The 23,338-nt window shown below is 34.8% G+C and overlaps 1 protein-coding gene across 1 annotated transcript; it reads left to right on the forward strand.

The window, feature by feature from the left end:
* The first annotated feature begins 1,411 nt into the window (after positions 1-1,411).
* LOC128239881 (zinc finger and BTB domain-containing protein 24-like) lies at positions 1,412-21,716 on the forward strand. Its single transcript, XM_052956321.1, has 10 exons — positions 1,412-1,565; positions 2,550-2,633; positions 3,652-3,723; positions 5,073-5,192; positions 6,171-6,255; positions 9,246-9,326; positions 10,767-10,886; positions 14,278-14,384; positions 15,497-15,641; positions 19,202-21,716. The coding sequence occupies exons 2-10, from the start codon at positions 2,568-2,570 to the stop codon at positions 20,623-20,625; spliced, it is 2,220 nt and encodes a 739-aa protein (XP_052812281.1). The 5' UTR covers positions 1,412-1,565; positions 2,550-2,567; the 3' UTR covers positions 20,626-21,716.
* Positions 21,717-23,338: the final 1,622 nt, after the last annotated feature.

Below are 23,338 nucleotides of genomic sequence, written 5' to 3' on the forward strand. Positions count from 1 at the left end.
AAGTCTAACCTATTATCAATCCAAATTAATCAGATTCAGACTTATTTGTAGTTCAAAGAAATCAATAAAGTATTTGTGTTCTTATTTTTGCCACTGATCACTGTTCGACTCTATTGACAAATTAAGTCCAGTTTAAATCACTGTCGGGTATATATGAAACAATTTTGTCGTTATTATTCAACATTGATGCATAATATTACTATATATTATTTCGCCCGGTGTTAAATGGTAGAGAGTTGTAGCGTTACAGGGATACATAAGAAAGGTCGAAATAATAAAAAAATGTATCCCTGATCGCTCATTATTGTAGCTAACTTAACCCCACCCACTAAAAATAAATGACATTTCCACATAGCGAGTATAAAAATAACACTTACACACAAATAAGTGGTACTATTTTGCCTTTCATTCTGTCTTTGGTCTAACATATCGCTTGGTTGTTTGAACATCTTCTTGGTCGGCCATGATGGTCTATTTTCTAATAACCCGTATTATTTCCGAGGCTTACAAAGGTAGGAATTTAAAACCAAAACCATTTTCTAAAAACTGGTTATTTCTTCTTTGCAAGGATACCAAAATTTATTAAATTGATAAAGAATTAAAATAGTTAGAGACACTAGTGCCGTTTTTTCCATACTTCTGTGCGATATATTTGCGTAGCTTATAAAAGTAGATAATTAAATCTAAAACATTTTCTAAAAGCTGGTTATTTCTACTTTGCATCGGTACCAAAATTTATTAAGTTGGTAAAGAATTAAAATAGTAAGACACTAGGGCCGTTTTTTGCATACGTGCGCTTAGAACTGTGCGATATTACGCGAATTTCAATGGTGATTTTTAGACAATATTTGCGTAGCTTATAAAAGTAGATAATTAAATCTAAAACATTTTCTAAAAGCTGGTTATTCCTACTTTGCATCGGTACCAAAATTTATTAAGTTGATAAAGAATTAAAATAGTTAGACTAGGGCCGTGTTTTTCCATACTTGCGCTTCTGTGCTATATTACGCGAATTTCAACGATGACCTAGTCATTATTTGCATAGCTTATAAAGGTAGGAATTTAAAAACAAAAACATTTTCTGAAAGCTGATTGTTTCTTCTTTACAATAATACCAACACTTTATAAAAGTATTAAGAATTAAAAAAGTTAGACCCTAGGGTAGTATTTTTCATACCTGTTTCTCTGTGCGAAAATACGCAATTTTCAACGATAATATTAGCAAAATTATTTAAACTAGCTATTAAGAACTACAAACACTTTCTGAAAGCTAGATGTTTCTTCTTTACAACGATACCAAAATTTATTTATTTGATAAAGAATTAAAAAAAGTTAGACCCGGGGGCCGTGTTTTTTCTTACCTATAACTCTGTAGAGGTCTGTTATAGGGCCGGATTTTATACTCTCCCGATTTCTGTTGGATACTGGCCGAGGTGTTCCGATTGGTTTTAAAGGTTGAGCAAATTTAGCGTAAAGTTACCTCCCCTAGATGCAAATTTACCATGAATTTAGAAATTTAGTTTTATGTTTATTGTCGTGGATTCATGTCTTGTTGGTAATTTTATGTAAGTGCTGAAGATGAATTGTCTAGCTATAAAATGCCTTTCGATGTCTGAACGAAATACCTGTTTTTGGTTTGTGTGAAGTGCCAAATCTTGTTTTTAATAGTTTTACTATACTGTACATTCAGTTTGCATCTTCTAATGTAAGCTTTATTCAATGTCGTGTTCAATGTCATAACTAATGTGCTCTGCTTTAAAGCTTAGTTTAAGCAGTGTTTATTTTACTGCTCTGCTTTAAGACTTAGTTTAAGCAGTGTTTATTTTGCTGTCTGTGCCTTGACAATTGTGAAAAGTAATAAGACCCAAATTACAAAGTTCTGCCTTTACAGATGTTTTCATATATTCTATGTGTAAATACATCCTTTTTCTTGCCAAAAATGCAAGTCAGCAGTTGCCAACCTTGATTTAATTGTCTGACTAATTTTTTATATAATTTTGAGAAATATAAGTACTGAGAAGTGCATTTTTATTAAAAAATACACTCAAGAAATAATGTTTCAATGGTTATCACTTGTGTGTTTCTCTAATCGATGTTAAGTTTTGCACACAAAAACACATTCATGAAACAGTCTGACCTGCAGCATAATTCAAACTAAAGGACTTGAAACAAATATCAGCTTTTTTGGGGTTTCCTGAACCAGTATCTGTCTGGACATCAGGACAGATATTCTCTGAAAGTTTACTGGTCCTCAGGATTGAATGTCTAGAAAGGAAAAACCTTCATAAGAAAGTCCATAGTGGACTTTGCAAGCTTAAATTCATGATAAAAGAAAATTTAGTTAGAAGAGGGAAATCAAATATATATATTTTTTTGGAAAAAAAAGGAACACACAGTTTAGTCTAACAGTCAGTCACATACCAAACTGTTATGTTTGGTACCACTTTTTTATCTTAGCGCACACAGTGGTAAACAAACTCCCACACATTAGCTATCTTTAACTGAACTCAGGGCTGTACATATTATTGTTATTTAATATTTTTTTATAGGTATAGTTAACTAGCAGGATGGCCAGCAAAAGAGTTGCCACAGTAAGGGTGCAAAAAGTCACTAAAGTGGACAAGGAAATAGAGGTAGGCACATCAGGAATGTATAACAATAGGGCTAGTTGTTCTGCATTTTGAGCCAATTGTTGTATTTGACTTGAGGGTGTATTTTTTTCAAATTAAAAAAATTTGTTCCATGAGAGTCGATGCACATTACCTTTCAGATCAAGATCAGGGCTTTTTTACCTAATACCAGGCTGAATTTACACTTCCCAATAACTATATGAACAAATTAGAAGAACTTGATTTAAACAATTCCCCCAAATTAACAGGTTTTGTTGATGATACAATTTGTTCGAATTAAAGTTTTTTTTTTTTTTATCTCTATTCAATTTTATGGACTACTTTCCTGATCTTATGAAGTACGGTATGTTGCTTTAATTTGCCGCAAAAAGATGGGGTAGGTATTTTTCCAATTTAATTTAACATATATACCGGTATATATTTTTTAAATATACTCATATAGCTTAAATAGGTTTTTCTCTAAAATATGTTAATGCATAATAACATGAGATGTACATTGAAAGTTTATAATATTTTACTAATAATTATTTTATGGAAATTACATGGAAAATTAAATATTGTAAAATTCAGCTTAATAATTTAATGTCTACTTATAAGTAGGGATAAGTATTAAATTTAGTACTGTACATAAATTTTTAAGACCTTGAGTGATATTCTAAACTCAGATGTTATTGGATCTAAGAACGATGTAGCTAATCAGATAACCGGTTATTCATAACTGACCAATTGAGTACCGGTAAATAAAGTCATCTTCAATACCACCCTTTGCTTTCAAGCCACTACCAATTTTATTTCTGACTCCTTACTCCTGATGATGGTCATCTCTTGGCTGTTTTTGACAATTTCCATTTCAGGCCTTTTTCAGAAAGATCTTGAAATTGATATTTTAAAAATGAATTAATATTTTAGTTTTTACCGGATTTTTCTTACCATTTGCCCATATCGTATATGGTATATATATCATGAAATTTGGTAATTGTTTTTGGCTTTATGGATGAAAATGTTCCCATTTTTTTACCAGGTAGCCTACTACACAGTCAGAAAAGATGAAAAAGATGAGGAAGAGGAGGTGGATGAGGACGTGGAATATGAGGTAATGAAACCATGACACTAAGATCATTTAAATTTACGACTACGATCTTTATCGAAGCTTTCCTCAGACTAAAAAAAATGGTTTGGTTAGGGATACATCCTTTTTCAAAAATAGGAAGGGTCGGTAGGCTCATTATCTTTTTTGTATTAGGCTTTATATAAGAACGTTATTTTAATCATTGGAGAATGTTATTATGCTACCTTCGAAGAAGAGGGGTATATTGCATTGCACATGTCAAACGGTCAGTTGGTCTGTCCATCGGTAGGCCAAAGCTTGTCCCAGTGATATCTCAGCAATTCCTGGATGTGTGGTCATCAATGTTGACAAGAAGGTTGGGCCTGACCAGAAGATTTCCCCTATTGATTATAGGGGTCATCGGGTCAAAGGTCAAGGTCACAGAGACCTTAAACGCGAAAGGGTTAACAACGCTTCTCCAAGTGATATCTGCACAATGTCAAGGTCATAACTCATATTCATCATTAAAATTTATGTCATATTTACTTATTCCCTGCTGCTAAGAGGATACATTCTGGAAATTACAGTCATCATCTAAACATGATTAAAAACTGTACCTTCTATCCTCACACTCAGGATGGCCTTAAAGGCATCCAGTGTCAATGACAAATCAACATTCATTTTGGTCCATGCATATTCATTCAATTGTCCAAATAATCCTGACAACATGGCGCTCAGGGGGCATAATGTTTGACAAACATCTCTTTTTAAAGTTTATTTGTGGACTTTTATAACATTAACAACAACAATCAACACATTTTTAATAAAATTATTTTTAAAGAATTTCTTCGTAAAAACTTTTATTCAATATTTTCGAATTACAATGGAAATTGTTAAAAAAACTCCACCTGCAGCCGATCATTGTATGAAACTGGTTAATTTGTTGGTTTGGTCAAATATAGATCTGAAGAGTTAATTGATTGGTCAATATTTATTCAGTGATCATCAATTAACAATTTAACAATTTCCATTGTAATTCAAAAATATTGAATAAAAGTTTTTACGAAGAAATTCTTTAAAAATAATTTTATTAAAAATGTGTTGATCAGATGAATATTGACCAATCAAATCATTTAAATGTGCAAACTTACCAAAATATAACTTGTGGTCAACCTAACCAAGTTTAATACAACTAGAGCCAATTGTTGAAAACTTATTAAGTTTTTGGTTTGGTTTAAGTGATCCAAAACATTATTGATGGGTCATATTTATACAATAATACCTACCAACCAATCAAATTGATTTAATGAGCCAACTAGCCAACAGTAAATGGTGGACAACTTGTGATGTGTTATAGAATCGGCTGCAGGCTGTTGAGCTAATGCTTATTTCAGATGGACAGCGCGGCAGAAGGGGAGGAAATGACAGAAGAAGAGTTATCTAGGGTCAAACAGGACAAAGGTGGAAACTGGGATCTTATGAAAACAGATGGAACAGAGAGTTCAAACACAAAGGTTTGATTGTCCTGCCTTTTTACCATAGTCACTGAACATGCTAAATCCATTCTATTTTCAGTATCATTGGGCAGGCCGGTTTTCCAGCTTTCAGAATGGAAGAAAACACAATTTCCAAAGTCAAATAAAAATAGGATTTAGTAGAGCTTAAGGATTAAAAGTTCACTCAGGCTTTAAAAAATTAAAAAGAATGAGCAATGATCGCCTTGGTGGTGAATACCTGGTTTAGTGAGACAGGAATTTCAAATTTGATCACACGCCACACCAATACAATGCTAACTGTTTTTCGGAAGAACTTTTAAAAGTGGTGTGACTGTCTAGTGTGTCAGTAGTATACACTTGTACATGTCAAAGATCCAGAGTAGCTCTACTCAGAGTTACCTTTTATATGTGCTTTACAAGGCTGATATCCTGACTGGGATTGATGCCCATGGATTGACATATACCTTAAAGCTGCACTCTCACAGATTGAACGTTTTGACAATTTTTTTTAATTTTTTGTCTTGGAACGAGCCAAATTTTGCGAAAATCCATGGAAACCAGTTTTATATGACTGCTGACAAAAAATTAGATCTCAGATTTTTATATTTAAGTTCAAAAAATGATGTTTTAGGCATTTTTCTTAAAACTTTAGTAACGATTTAAGCAGTAATGGTTTAAGCAGAAACGGTTTAAGCCATAAAACATTAAGTTTCGAATGGAAATATGATAATCTATGATCTTATGTTTTGTCAGCAATCTTATATTATTGGTTTGCAGATATTTATGCAAAAATTTGCTTTTTCCAAGACAAAAAATAAAAACGTTGTAAAAATGGTATATCTGTGAGAGTGCAGCTTTAACTTTGGCCATGGATACTGTGGTGGCATAATAAAACAATCTCCCTTTCATCAACTGAAAAAGATGGAGCAGTTTTGGCGTTGCCTTATGACCCTTGTTTTCTTATCATATAAGTCATTGCTGCCAATTTTCTTTCAGTATGTGGATACAAAAGCTACAAACACTCCTCAAATTCAGGAGATGCCACATAGGAAACCATCAATACTAAGTGGAGCAAGGCAAGGTGTGTGATTGATATATATATATATATCTATGTTTGTATTCATAAATATATTTTGTGTATTGTACTATTTAAATAATTGCTTTCCCCTCGTGGGTTATATTTTTTACTGGAATAGCCCTAAAGTATTTTCGATATTAATAAGGTATTATATCATATGACCAGTGAGATACATAAGTACGTAAATTAGAAAAATGACTTAAAGCTGCCCTCTCACAGATTAAAAAATAAAAAAGTTGTCAGAATGTTCATCTGTGAGAGTGCAGCTTTAAGTTAGGAAATGACTTAAGATGCTTTATTTATACCAGCCCTTGTCTTTAGCTGTTTTCCCACTTACATCTTGAATCTGTGTATGAAACTTATAGGGACGTGCTCATGTTTTTGTTAAATGCACTTTTTATGATGAAAAAAAAGTTTGGCACATCATTAGGATTGTTGAAACTAAAAAGCTGATGGCTAGAACCCTTCAACAAATGTTGATATATGCTCAAATATTGTCTTTGAAGCCCAGGACTTTGAAAAGCATTAGTAACACTTTTCAACAAAAGGCTTAAAGGTTATGTTATCCTTATGTTTGTGGGCGTATGGTTATATTGTCATTTTTCTAATTTTTCCTTAACTGTATCGGGTTCACTCCCCACTAAAACCAGAATATTTTTTATTATACTTTGAAGTGTTTTTTTGCCTGCAATTTCAGATGCATTACCAGAAAACAAAATTGGTGCCAAAACATGAGCATATCATATTCAGACTTAAAACTGGGAATATTCATTTGATGAGCATATATCAACATTTGTTGAAGGGTTCCAGTCATCAGTATTTGATGTTAAACTTTTCATATATGTTGCAAATTCAATTTTTAAAAAGTATTTACACACGTTATGTCAAAAGAATTGAAAGGTTATTTATGACTTTTATTTAAGAATAACTTATTATTATACTCGAAGAGTTTTGAACTCGGACTAAAGGCGTAAGTGGTAATGTGCCTAGGGGCTGTCGGACTAAAGGCGTAAGTGGTAATGTGCCTAGGGGGTGTCAGACTAAAGGCGTAAGTGGTAATGTGCCTAGGGGCTGTCGGACTAAAGGCGTAAGTGGTAATGTGCCCAGGGGCTGTCGGACTAAAGGCGTAAGTGGTAATGTGCCCAGGGGCTGTCGGACTAAAGGCGTAAGTGGTAATGTGCCCAGGGGCTGTCGGACTAAAGGCGTAAGTGGTAATGTGCCCAGGGGCTGTCGGACTAAAGGCGTAAGTGGTAATGTGCCTAGGGGCTGTCGGACTAAAGGCGTAAGTGGTAATGTGCCTAGGGGCTGTCGGACTAAAGGCGTAAGTGGTAATGTGCCCAGGGGCTGTCGGACTAAAGGCGTAAGTGGTAATGTGCCCAGGGGCTGTCGGACTAAAGGCGTAAGTGGTAATGTGCCTAGGGGGTGTCGGACTAAAGGCTTAAGTGGTAATGTGCCTAGGGGCTGTCGGACTAAAGGCGTAAGTGGTAATGTGCCTAGGGGGTGTCGGACTAAAGGCGTAAGTGGTAATGTGCCTAGGGGCTGTCGGACTAAAGGCTTAAGTGGTAATGTGCCTAGGGGCTGTCGGACTAAAGGCGTAAGTGGTAATGTGCCTAGGGGGTGTCGGACTAAAGGCGTAAGTGGTAATGTGCCTAGGGGCTGTCGGACTAAAGGCGTAAGTGGTAATGTGCCTAGGGGATGTCAGACTAAAGGCGTAAGTGGTAATGTGCCCAGGGGCTGTATTAATGCAACTTTGTTATGTCAGTTCTTAATTTAAGATTAAAATTAATTTTCTGAGATTTTTGAAGCCATATTAAAAGAACAGCAGAAGTGTTTCAAACATTTATACTTTTTTCTTTCTTTTAATATGGTTTCAAAAAAGGACAGTGCACCTGGTATATAGAAATTAAATCAATGAAAATAAAGTATGTCAGATATTATTAGATTTTAATATCATATGACCAGTCAGATACTGAACTAAGGAAAAGACTTAAGATGAATACTGACCCAGAAACCATGAATACTGACCCAGAAACCATGAATACTGACCCAGAAACCTTGAATACTGACCCAGAAACCATGAATACTGACCCAGAAACCATGAATACTGACCCAGAAACCTTGAATACTGACCCAGAAACCATGAATACTGACCCAGAAACCATGAATACTGACCCAGAAACCTTGAATACTGACCCAGAAACCTTGGAAGGATTAAAGTTGATCAAAATCTTTTATTTCAATATACCTACATGTAGAAATTGACACACAGTGTAATGTTTATGGAGTTTAAAAGCTCATTAAGATATTCAAGATATACATTATTTCAACTAGTTATGAAATTCATAAGTGTTCCAAAATTTCTTTTTTTCCTCTGCCCATGAACATTTTTGACTGGCTGAAACAATGAATGATTGATTCATGTACAACTTTATGACATAAATGAGCATGTTTCCATGGTTTTACAGGAGTAAAGACACCATAGCCACTAGACCACTCCCACCCTCAAAGTATTTTTTTGGCTTAAATCTTTTATGATCGACATGAATGTGTATTGTTCAAGATAAACAAAAATGTTAAAGTTATTTTGTGTCATTTGTAATCGCGGCATATTGGGTACAAATTTAATCCTTTGGCGAATATCCCATCAGCTGGTGGGCGGTAAGCCATAATGCAGCCATTATAGGGCGCATGCAGACCTTTATAAACTCAACAATAACAACAACAACAACAACGTGCCTCTTGTTTAGTGCCTATTAGCTTTTAGTAGTGTTCCTTTAAACAAGATCTTTGTTACAGTTTTGTAAGATATTTGGCTACTCAGCTTGTCTCTGTGGTTTCCATTGTACATTAATTTAAAATCTTTTACAATGAAGGTTGGCAGCAAAATGTTCTAAATGACATTAGAAAAAGGAGCAGATAGGTCCTTCTCACTTTCACCATTCAAGATGTATGAAACATTGGGCAAACATGAACATATGTTGATTGTTATACAGGAGTCAAGATGGGCAGCAGAAAGGAGCTAGCTGAGGCTATGGAAGCAGCTCAAAAAAGGCTTATTCACCTGGCCACTTCAGGTATGACATTATGTTAGCCACTTTAGGCATGACATTATGTTAGCCACTTCAGGTATGACATTATGTTAGCCACTTTAGGTATGACATTATGTTAGCCACTTTAGGTATGACATTATGTTAGCCACTTCAGGTATGACATTATGTTAGCCACTTTAGGTATGACATTATGTTAGCCACTTCAGGTATGACATTATGTTAGCCACTTCAGGTATGACATTATGTTAGCCACTTTAGGTATGAAATTATGTTAGCCACTTCAGGTATGACATTATGTTAGCCACTTCAGGTATGACATTATGTTAGCCACTTCAGGTATGACATTATGTTAGCCACTTCAGGTATGACATTATGTTAGCCACTTCAGGTATGACATTATGTTAGCCACTTTAGGTATGACATTATGTTAGGCACTTTAGGTATGACATTATGTTAGCCACTTTAGGTATGACATTATGTTAGCCACTTCAGGTATGACATTATGTTAGCCACTTTAGGTATGACATTATGTTAGCCACTTCAGGTATGACATTATGTTAGCCACTTCAGGTATGACATTATGTTAGCCACTTTAGGTATGAAATTATGTTAGCCACTTCAGGTATGACATTATGTTAGCCACTTCAGGTATGACATTATGTTAGCCACTTCAGGTATGACATTATGTTAGCCACTTCAGGTATGACATTATGTTAGCCACTTCAGGTATGACATTATGTTAGCCACTTCAGGTATGACATTATGTTAGCCACTTCAGGTATGACATTATGTTAGCCACTTCAGGTGTTTAGTCTTATCCTCAAGAGCTATGTTTCATGAGTGGTGTAACCATGAGTGAATATTTTCATTTCCTATTCTTAATATGAAATTAATTGTGATCTTACATTGAAACCAAACACAGATCTTTACCTTATTTGCTTCAAATGGATTTAAAATGACATTTAATAGAAACTTTTCACAAGAAACATGCCAAAAAGTGTGCAAACATTATATAATTTTGGAAATGACTTGGTTTAAATTGTGTTTGACTTATGTGTGAGAACTGCTTTAATTTTCAAAACAATGAAAATCATCAAATTGATATTTTCAAAACAGAGAAATATTAAATTATTTTTTGCTATAACATCTCTATAAACCAACTAACAGCCTATAAAAAAAGCGCTTTATATTTTTAAATGTTCATAAATTTAGTTCTTACAAAGTTGTCAGTATGCACAATCCTTGATAATTCATTTGCAGCATAACTGGTCATTGTTCAATATGTAATTAGAGGATACTTCTTTAATTTGTTTACAAAGATTACATGTAAATATAGTGGTCACAGGCGTTTTATAATGCCATATAGTCATATTGTTATTGACCAAACATACACATAGTTGCAACTATGCAGAAGAAGCACAGCATCTATGTGTGTTTTGCCTTCACATATATCCTTCATTTTAGGAGAAGAGGTTCTGGAACCCATAGAGTCTGGCAAGAAGTCGCTCAGACATATCTGTAGCGTTTGTGAGAAGACGTTCAGATCCGTCCGGGACCTCAACAACCACATGAACAAACACACAGGTAGGTTTTTATACCAATCAAAACACTTTTTTAAGGTTTCTTTGATCATAAGTTAGTCAGGCATTTTGTTTGGAAAAGTTTGTTGAGCAAGCATACATGCCATATTTTCTGGAGACCATTCAGGGGGATTTGTTCAAAAGGCTGAAAATTCAGGGGGATTTTGATTGTATTCAGGGGGATTTTTTTAGCAGGTCTAAGTTGGCGAAATTTTAAAGTATTTTTAGACGCAAGTATGAAAAAATGTTTTCACGTATAGTTTGCTTTGAAAACCTCTTAACTTTTCATTATACAGAATTATTTTATGTCATGATTTATCATATTTTTATGATACACTGTCATGTCATACTGTAATGCACTTGCAGAACAAAATATGTCATTGGAAAAATATGTTTTCGAGACAATTAAATGAAATTTATCTTCCTCAAAAGTCTTTAAAAAAATTGTGCTTAATTCTATCAGCTTTGATGACTTTCAGACAATAAGGGAATAGAATAAATATTATGAATTTCTTCCTTCCAAAAGAGTAATATTTCTTTGCCTTTGATAATTACTACAAATTAATTGATCACTTGTTGTAAAAGTTTCCTTTTTGAGAGTTTCACTCACATACTGTGGTTTCACATTGTCATTATTGCCTGATCATACATGCCATATTTTCTGGAGACCATTCAGGGGGATTTGTTCAAAAGGCTGAAAATTCAGGGGGATTTTGATTGTATTCAGGGGGATTTTTTTAGCAGGTCTAAGTTGGCGAAATTTTAAAGTATTTTTAGACGCAAGTATGAAAAAATGTTTTCACGTATAGTTTGCTTTGAAAACCTCTTAACTTTTCATTATACAGAATTATTTTATGTCATGATTTATCATATTTTTATGATACACTGTCATGTCATACTGTAATGCACTTGCAGAACAAAATATGTCATTGGAAAAATATGTTTTCGAGACAATTAAATGAAATTTATCTTCCTCAAAAGTCTTTAAAAAAATTGTGCTTAATTCTATCAGCTTTGATGACTTTCAGACAATAAGGGAATAGAATAAATATTATGAATTTCTTCCTTCCAAAAGAGTAATATTTCTTTGCCTTTGATAATTACTACAAATTAATTGATCACTTGTTGTAAAAGTTTCCTTTTTGAGAGTTTCACTCACATACTGTGGTTTCACATTGTCATTATTGCCTGATGTAAAATTTCAATTTTTTTTTTTTTTTTTTTTAAATTCTGGGGGATTTTTATCTCCCGCCGGGAGACCGGGGGATGGATCGAAATTCCGGGGGATTTTTCCCCCCGCCGGGGGATATGGCATGTATGCCTGATGTAAAATTTCAATTTTTTTTTTTTTTTTTTTAAATTCCGGGGGATTTTTATCTCCCGCCGGGAGACCGGGGGATGGATCGAAATTCCGGGGGATTTTTCCCCCCGCCGGGGGATATGGCATGTATGAGCAAGCTACTGACACAGTTCAAGAACTATAACTCTTGATACATATCTCCACCATGTTTGTTTATAGAAGTGCAGTATTGTTTTCTTCAGAAAATAAAAATCAAGATACAGTCAAACCCTCAAGGCTCAAACCCCAAGGGACTGTCGAAAATACCTCAAGCCTAGGAAAATTAGAGCCAAGCGTGAATGTTTACCTTCATAATAAATAAATCGGCCCTTTACATCTAGTTCATGCCAACGAGGAATTCTAGCCAAGCTAGTTTGAGCCAACAGGTTTTGACTGTATTGTCATCACAAACTTGTTGGCACTGCGGTTGTCTTATGAACCAGCATATGAAAAAATAGCCTAAATTTTCAGTTAAATGTCATGTTCTTGTTATCAATTTAATCAACATTTTTAAAAGCAAAATCAAATGCTAATAAACATTTCAAAATCTTAACAAAAAAGCTAAATAAAAATAAATAAATTCAAAAACAATAAAGGTCTTAGTTTTGGAAAAGATAGTACCCCGGTATATCTTCTCAGAAATATTTATTCGAAATAATGATTGTACGATACACTTGTTAATAATAAAGCCTCGCTGTTCTTGTCATGATACAAAACCTTAACACCTTAGCTATAGATGAAAAAACAAACCAGATATTCACATAAAACTGTGTACACTTGTTTCCAATGACAATACAGTCATGTGAAGAAGGACCCGTAATTCAGTCTGTAATATGTATTGAGTTATTCCCCTTGATCAACAAGAAAAAGAGACGGGCAATGTTATCTGATTGGGGTGCTATAGTTGGCATTCATTTTGTAGGTTTATTTTAAGAAAAACATTGAGAATTTTTTGTCATGCTGATGTTATTGTTGTCATTATTGTTGGCGTTTGGCACAGTTTAAGATAGCAAACACTGAGATGAGGTGATGTGATGGTATAGGTCTTTCCCTCTCACCCAAGAGGTAGAGTGTTTGAGTCCTATTATCAGCACTTTCTCACGGCTTTTCAAAATGGTAGCCATTACTAGCTGCAGTCCAGGAAATGGGAGTTCATATTAGTTAAGAGCTGCCTTTACATTCATGAAAAAAAAGATGGACTGATAGTATAAACTTAAGTAATCAACTTGTGCCTTATTTTTTAGTTTAGGTAGTGTGTTTTTTAAATATGCATTCTAACTCCCACATAAGATTCACCACAGCTATTACTATTGTTTTATTATTCCAAAAAGGATTCATAAATAAATGCCCAAAACAATGGTTCTAATGAAGGAAAATTTTAATTTGAAAGAAATGTGCATAAAACACAGAATTTCTACCATTTGAGTTTATAGTAGATCACAGTAAATCTTTTAGCATTCACCATCCATTTAATATATTTGCGTATTCAGGTATAAGACACGGTTACAATCTTGTTATTAGTGATTATTAATTTCCATAAATGCATTATTAAGTAAGAAGTTAAAGGTTTATCAATCAATTATATGTATGTTATACATGTGTATGCATTGGTATTGAATATACATGAATTAAATGATTGGTGAATGCTAAAAGATTTACTTTGATATTCTATCTTGTCATCAGGTAGAAATACTGTGTTTTATCCTCATTTCTTTCAAATTAATCTCAGTATCCTTCATAAGAACCATTATTTTCGACATTTATGAAACCTTTTTGGTAAATTAAAACTTGTTTTAATTGTGGTAAATCTTATTAGGGAGTAAGAGTATGAAAATATTTATAAGCGATGGGGTTTGTCCCTAAGGGCTCTTGTTGTCTATGTTACACATGTTGACAGAGACACTATATACAGCAAGGGCTATAACTAAGGCTTAGATAAATGTCAAATTATGCCCCTTGTTTTACTTGGGAAAAATATAAGCAATGACCTTTGTCCTTCAGCACTTTTTGTTTGTATTTGGGTTGTTTGAACACTTCAATATTGTCATCATTTCAGGGGATCGGCCATTCCATTGTGAAGTCTGCCCCCAGAAGTTCCGGTTTCCATCTGGTCTACGTGAACACATGCTGATACACACAAATGTCAAACCCTTTGCCTGTCAGGTTGGTGTATGAGAGATTTGTACTGTCCGTCTGGGACCATAGTGAGCACATTTATGTATAAATAAAAATATATGCAATCTTATCTTTCAAAATACTTAACCAAGCTGCATTCTCAAAGATTGACAGTTTTGACATTTTTTTTAGTTTTTTGTCTGATTTTGGTAGCAATCCCTTTTATTCAGTCATGTAAGACAACTCACAATAAAGTGTTAGTTATTCTTTAATCCATTAAACCTCAATTCTCGAACGTTAATACACAATGTATAAAACACTGCGATCAGATCTTTTGTCAGCAGTCTTGTGTCACTGCTATGTTTAAATATAGCTTTCACAATTTCATGCAATTTTTAGCCATATTTTACAATTCTATGGGTCTGGCCCCATTAACAAAAAGTAATAAAACACCCTATTGTTATTGTATTTTTTGCAAAACACACTTGTATGGAATAGTGCAGTACAAAAAGCAGTCCTTGTTGTGAAATACTTTGTCTGCCACTGGTCTGATATCATGATTAAAGGGACTATACACCAGATTGGCACCAAAAAAGTTTTTTTCTGAAATGAATCTCAGGACAATTATGTTTTACTCTTTGATATCAGAATTGTATTTTTTTTAACAAAATGTAAAAAAAAATTGAGTCTGAGACCGGGTTCGAACCGGTGTCGCCAAAATTACAGTCCAGTGTTGTATCCAACTGTGTTACCATGGCTTACCCTACACGGTTGGAATATTTAAGCTATATACCTAACTTGGAAATATCACGTGATAACATTGTCTAGCCAATTAAGCATAAGGAATGAATTCTACTAGGTAGTCATACCTATTAATCTTTTTTAATGGAAAAATACGATAAAAAATATGACAAATAAATTAATTGTAAACTATGTGGTACTTCAATTAGTTAGTTTCAATGCATTGTACACATTGATACCAAGTTTATGTCATGTTTTGACAATTTTCTTTTGTTTTCGCTATTTCATCATACGGTGTAAAGCCCCTTTAAACACTATATGGGTCATTCCCTACTTGTCATTTGGTCTGATTATCCGATTCCTAATATACTCACTTAAATTATACTTAAATAATCCTATTTCTTTTTTTTCAATGGCAGGAATGTGGTAAGAGATTTCGGCATTCTAGTACTCTGAAGAAACATGGCCTGAGTCATTCTGGAGAGAGAAACCACCCCTGTGAAGTGTGTGGAAAAAGTTTCCAGCAGAAGGGGCATCTCAAAGCACATATGATCACTCATACAAGTAAGTGATTATGGTTACCATTGGGGAGCATCTCAAAGCACACATGATCACTCATACTAGTACGTGATTATGGTTACCATTGAGGAGCATCTCAAAGCACATATGATCACTCATACAAGTACGTGATTATGGTTACCATTGAGGAGCATCTCATAACACATATGATCACTCATACAAGTACGTGATTATGGTTACCATTGAGGAGCATCTCAAAGCACATATTATCACTCATACAAGTACGTGATTATGGTTACCATTGGGGAACATCTCAAAGCACATATGATCACTCATACTAGTACGTGATTATGGTTACCATTGGGGAGCATCTCAAAGCACACATGATCACCCATACAAGTACGTGATTATGGTTAACATTGGGGAGCATCTCAAAGCACGCATGATCACTCATACAAGTACGTGATTATGGTTACCATTGGGGAGCATCTCAAAGCACATATGATCACTCATACAAGTATGTGTGTATAGTTACCATTGAGGAGCATCTCAAAGCACGCATGATCACTCATACAAGTACGTGATTATGGTTACCATTGAGGAGCATCTCAAAGCACATATGATCACTCATACAAGTATGTGATTATGGTTACCATTGAGGAGCATCTCAAAGCACAGATGATCACTCATACAAGTAAGTGATTATGGTTACCATTGGGGAGCATCTCAAAGCATGCATGATCAATCATACTAGTACGTGATTATGGTTACCATTGAGGAGCATCTCAAAGCACACATGATCACTCATACAAGTATGTGTGTATAGTTACCATTGAGGAGCATCTCAAAGCACGCATGATCACTCATACAAGTACGTGATTATGGTTACCATTGAGGAGCATCTCAAAGCACATATGATCACTCATACTAGTACGTGATTATGGTTACCATTGAGGAGCATCTCAAAGCACACATGATCACTCATACAAGTATGTGTGTATAGTTACCATTGAGGAGCATCTCAAAGCACGCATGATCACTCATACAAGTACGTGATTATGGTTACCATTGGGGAGCATCTCAAAGCACATATGATCACTCATACAAGTATGTGTGTATAGTTACCATTGAGGAGCATCTCAAAGCAAACATGATCACTCATACTAGTACGTGATTATGGTTACCATTGAGGAGCATCTCAAAGCACACATGATCACTCATACAAGTACGTGATTATGGTTACCATTGAGGAGCATCTCAAAGCACACATGATCACTCATACAAGTAAGTGATTATGGTTACCATTGAGGAGCATCTCAAAGCACACATGATCACTCATACAAGTAAGTGATTATGGTTACCATTGAGGAGCATCTCAAAGCACACATGATCACTCATACAAGTACGTGATTATGGTTACCATTGAGGAGCATCTCAAAGCACACATGATCACTCATACAAGTAAGTGATTATGGTTACCATTGAGGAGCATCTCAAAGCACAGATGATCACTCATACAAGTAAGTGATTATGCTTACCATTGGGGAGCATCTCAAAGCACGCATGATCACTCATACTAGTACGTGATTATGGTTACCATTGAGGAGCATCTCAAAGCACACATGATCACTCATACAAGTAAGTGATTATGGTTACCATTGAGGGGCATCTCATAACACATGATCACTCATACAAGTACGTGATTATGGTTACCATTGAGGAGCATCTCATAACACATATGATCACTCATACAAGTACGTGATTATGGTTACCATTGAGGAGCATCTCATAACACATATGATCACTCATACAAGTACGTGTGTATAGTTACCATTGAGGAGCATCTCAAAGCACACATGATCACCCATACAAGTATGTGTGTATAGTTACCATTGAGGAGCATCTCAAAGCACACATGATCACCCATACTAGTACGTGATTATGGTTACCATTGAGGAGCATCTCAAAGCACACATGATCACTCATACAAGTACGTGATTATGGTTACCATTGAGGAGCATCTCAAAGCACACATGATCACTCATACAAGTAAGTGATTATGGTTACCATTGAGGAGCATCTCAAAGCACAGATGATCACTCATACAAGTAAGTGATTATGGTTACCATTGGGGAGCATCTCAAAGCACGCATGATCACTCATACTAGTACGTGATTATGGTTACCATTGAGGAGCATCTCAAAGCACACATGATCACTCATACTAGTACGTGATTATGGTTACCATTGAGGGGCATCTCATAGCACACATGATCACTCATACTAGTACGTGATTATGGTTACCATTGAGGAGCATCTCAAAGCACACATGATCACTCATACAAGTAAGTGATTATGGTTACCATTGGGGAGCATCTCAAAGCACACATGATCACTCATACAAGTAAGTGATTATGGTTACCATTGAGGGGCATCTCATAACACATATGATCACTCATACAAGTAAGTGATTATGGTTACCATTGAGGGGCATCTCATAACACATATGATCACTCATACTAGTAAGTGATTATGGTTACCATTGGGGAGCATCTCAAAGCACACATGATCACTCATACTAGTAAGTGATTATGGTTACCATTGGGGAGCATCTCAAAGCACACATGATCACTCATACTAGTAAGTGATTATGGTTACCATTGGGGAGCATCTCAAAGCACACATGATCACTCATACTAGTAAGTGATTATGGTTACCATTGGGGAGCATCTCAAAGCACGCATGATCACTCATACTAGTAAGTGATTATGGTTACCATTGGGGAGCATCTCAAAACACACATGATCACTCATACTAGTAAGTGATTATGGTTACCATTGGGGAGCATCTCAAAACACACATGATCACTCATACTAGTAAGTGATTATGGTTACCATTGGGGAGCATCTCAAAGCACACATGATCACTTATATAAGTAAGTGATTATGGTTACCATTGGGGAGCATCTCAAAACACACATGATCACTCATACAAGTACATGTAAGTGATGTATAGTAACCATTGGGGAGCATCACAAAGCACACATGATCTCCCATACAAGTATCTGATGTAAAGTAACCATTGGGGAGCATCTCAAAGCAAACATGATCTCTCATACAAGTATCTGATTTAACGTAACCATTTGGGAGCATCTCAAAGAACACATGATCACTCATACAAGTACATGTAAGTGATGTATAGTAACCATTAGGGAGCATCTCAAAGCAAACATGATCACTCATTCAAGTAAGTGATGTATAATAACCAATGGATAGCATCTCAAAGCACACTTGATCACTATACGAGTTAGTGATGTATATTAAAAAGGGGCATCTCAAAACACACTTGATTAATCATATGAGTAAGTAATGTGTAGTAAAAAAGAGGCATCTCAAAGCACACAAAATCACTTATTCAAGTACACGTAAGGGTTGAAAAAGGGTTGAATACCATTATTGTATGGTATGTGTAGCACAATTTGAAGCTCAAATTAAGATGCATTTGTACATAATAAGTTAAGGGATTCTGTTTCAAATTTTCTATATTATACACTTTTAAGTATGTTGAAAGAAACAAATCATGTTCAAATATTGTTCTTCCTTTCAGAGGAAAAGAAATTTGAATGCAGCCATCCTGGGTGTAACAGAAAGTTTGGCCTTAGAAAAAACCTTACCTACCACGAAGGCACTCATTCCCAAGAGAAAAACTTTGAATGTCACCATTGTAAAAAGCTTTTTGCACGGCGTGATCAATGTCAAGGTCATATAATTCGTTCTCATATGGATAAGTCTGAAAAAATCACTTGCGAGAATTGTGGGCAAAAATATTCAACAAAGTTCAGTCTGGATAGACATATAAAATCACATTGTCCCAAACAAGGGCAGGCAAAAATGGATACTGATGAATCATATGAAGATTATTCAGAAGTCATATGTTTGCCCGAAGGTCGGAAACAAAGTAGAAAAGATGTACAAGAAATTGAGGAAGTTGAGATGGAACCATGTGAAAATAACCAAGTTTTGATGCCACAACAAAATATGCTTCATGTAGATTATAATGGTGAAATTCAGTACATTGTAGAAGTAATAACGGCAGCTGAAAATGAAGCAGATGGAACTGGTGGTGAAATTCAAGAAGTTTTAGATGTGGGTGAAATAACTGTTAATGAACATGAGGATTCGACTACTGCTCAAAATCCTAAGATTGCTTTACAAAGACAGATTATACAATTGCAAAACAAACTTCAGGAGCAGAAAGGATACATGACAATACAAGGTACAGAAACTGCAGGGACCAATGATGCTGTGACACAAGAAATAGTTGTCATGGAAAACAATATCATCGAACTTGGTAATGAATTGAGTGGAGAGTCAAAAACAAGCTCTGATGTCAAAGACCAAACACCTCCTGCTAATGTTACAAGCTCCACGGCGTACACAAGATCTGGTATAAGTTGCAGTCCTGTTGGATCAATTAATAGGAGCACTAATGTTGGAAATGGGAGAATTGAATGTGGTGGGCAGCTCAAATCCGTTGCTGTAGGCATCAATAAAAGTTCTCCTAGAAAAATGCAAATAATGAATAGCGAAAAAGCAGATGCAGCAGAGAATACAAAGACTATTGTTATGGATATTGGGAAGAAAATGGATGAGAGAAACAGTGGAAAGACATATGTTATAAGTAGTGGTACTTCAGGTGTCGTGAACAGTGGTAATGCTATTAATAGTGGAGAAAACGTGTCTTTTAAAAGGGCAATAACAAGTTTGATAAAGCCAAAGGTTACTCCTAAAGTTACAGCTCAAAAAGGAAACAGTTATGTAGAAAGTGAAACAGTAATGGACAATAAAGCTGAAAGTGAAGCAGTGATAATTGAGAATGATGGAAATATTCAGGCGGGTGACGTGCACTACGCAGTTTCAGTTTCAGGTGAAGTTTTATGTTTTCCAGCTAGCCAAAGGGCCTCTAAACCACAGTATATTGTATGCATTGACCAGGCTGGTGGTGAAGAGACTACTGTTATGAATAATTGATTTGGTTTTAGCCAGGATTAAAATGGATAGGGTGCTACACTAAAGGGAAAGGGTACTAATGGTGAAAAAGGGCAAATCGTTTCGGGCTGTGGATAACTTATTCATCATAGATTTGATATTGATTCGAGCCTCCAGCTGCCAGATATACTGTATTAATTTTGAAAGAATCATACAATAACCTTTTAAACAAAACATGGAAAATATTTGATTTTCTACAGCATTCAATTTTTAAATGGTAGAAGATGCACACGCTGGTCTCGATGAGGTCAGAGATGTGCTGTCCAAAATGTCCTACAAATTATTAGCTAAATTAATTTTAAATCTGATTGATATATTTTTGTGTTTCCTGCGTTAAAGCGGATTTGAGAGAGTTGTTTCTTTAATTGTTTGTGATATTAATCATTGTTGTATGTATTGTTTTTTTGGATAAATGGTTTGGTCAAAGAAAGCAATATGTAAAAAAAATATTGTTTAAAAGATACGATGTTTTAATATTCATATACATGTATGATTATACGATGTTCTTCATTAAGAACATCATGTCCCATTAAAACTAATGAACTTAGGATAAATTATCTCACATGTGTTATTTTGAAAATGTCATTTAAAGCTTGGTTTATGAAATGATTAATTTATTTAATGCCATCTACCACCTTTTAACAGTACGAAAACAAAATAATTACATTTAAACAATTTTCTGTATATTTAATAAGGCATAAAAATAGTATTTTTGTCTCTGATTTCATGCCGTAGGGAGGAAAATCTTTTTTCTCTTTTTTTTAGTCAAATTTTTTCTTGAGACTTTTCTGTCACCAAAACTAAATTATATGCTTAAGAACAACTATACAACCTATATACAAATTAATGGTACTGAAACAGCCAAAAACACTTCATTTTTAACTGTTTTAAAATCGAACAAAATATTGCAAAATATCTCATTGCAATAAAAAGGTTTAGGGTCGGGGCTAAATAAAGGTAGGTCGGGGGACTGGAAACAAACGTGATTTTTTTATACCTAATTAGCTTTCATTAATGTGCTTTTGTTAAAGATATGGAGACTGTTTTCAGTGAAAATAAATGTTTTAAGTTTTTGATTGAATTGTATTATTTAAACCTTGTTCAACGTTGAATGCTCACAATTTCTGGAATACAGCTGTATTATTTAAACCTTGTTCAACGTTGAATGCTCACAATTTCTGGAATACAGCTGTATTATTTAAACCTTGTTCAACGTTGAATGCTCACAATTTCTGGAATACAGCTGTATTATTTAAACCTTGTTCAACGTTGAATGCTCACAATTTCTGGAGTACAGCTGTATTATTTAAACCTTGTTCAACGTTGAATGCTCACAATTTCCGGAATACAGCTGTCCCGTTATAAAAGTATCTGTTTAACTGAACAAGAATAAAATACGGAATTTACGTACTTTCTAGCGAACTCTTGTTTAGTTTAAACCAATTTTTAATAGCTTAATTATAGTGTTGGGCAACCGGTTGGATTTTCCTTATCTATTAATCGGACAGACAAACCGATTTATATATTTTACCGATTTTAACTTGGTTAAACGATAAGAATGAGAAGATTTGAAGGAATATATTTTGTGTCATTTTGAATTTAGTTACTGGTTAATAAATTCAGACCAATTGCATGGCTTAAGAATAAAATCAAATAATGAAGTAAAATATTTATGTAGTTTGTAACTTTGTAACTCTTTCTAACAGCAAGCACATTATCAAATTATTCAACAAAACAATCGAAAACAAACATTATTCAATTAATCGATACCGACAAAAACATAGCAGATCGTTGACTTTCAGTTCGTTGCGACGATTAATCGACTACATACTCAATTGTGATGGATACCATGATAGATTAGGACAACTCTCGAGTTCGTTTGATGGGTAGAAACCTTTTTGAGCTAACTCACAACCTCTGGGGTTAGTGGAATACAACCATACCACTAGAAAATCTTTTGTAATAAGACAATTAGACATAAAGCATGTTTCGCGGAGTATCGGAATGAAGTAAGAAGGGGTCAAGACAGCATTTAAGTAATGTTTAATGGTATATTAACCCTTTTGATTTTGAGGTCATTAGGTCAAAGTTCAAGGCCGTGTTAACCCTATAAAACTCTCCAAATACACCTCAGAGCTCAACATGTTAGTTCCATTTTCCCCTTTCGTGCGTAACATTCAGTAAGGCCTGGCTATGCCCCTGTATTTCCCAACTTCCATCTGTGTTGCAACTGCATTTTAAAGGCTCTTTAAACGGGCTCAATATGTCACCAGTTGGCGTCTAGTTTCTTTTAAAAAGGAAGGTCTGAAGGATATCTGTCAATATAGTCCCAAATACTTAAAGTGATCAATCATACCAAAAAAATACGAATGGTTATCTGTCGATATAGGAACAAATAGTTGGGTAAAGGATGTTAACGGTTCTTTTTGAGACACATGAACATTTGACATACAAAAGATTTTTCTCGCCTGCTTTCTGCTTTAGAGATCATAACTTATTAATCAGAGTCTGCAGCAAAGGTTCCACATTATCTTTGTTGAGTCAAAGCATGATCATGATTTTGTGGTTCGTTCAAATTGAACCCCTATTGTTTGCGACAGGGCATTTTGCTCCCATTTTAAGACATAAATTGGCTTTTATTTATTAAAACTGAGCTCATTGGCATCATGTTGCACATGCATTTGATAGTGTGTGC

The sequence above is a fragment of the Mya arenaria genome, chromosome 7, assembly GCF_026914265.1.
Source record: "Mya arenaria isolate MELC-2E11 chromosome 7, ASM2691426v1".
In the NCBI taxonomy this organism is placed as follows: Eukaryota; Metazoa; Mollusca; class Bivalvia; order Myida; family Myidae; genus Mya; species Mya arenaria.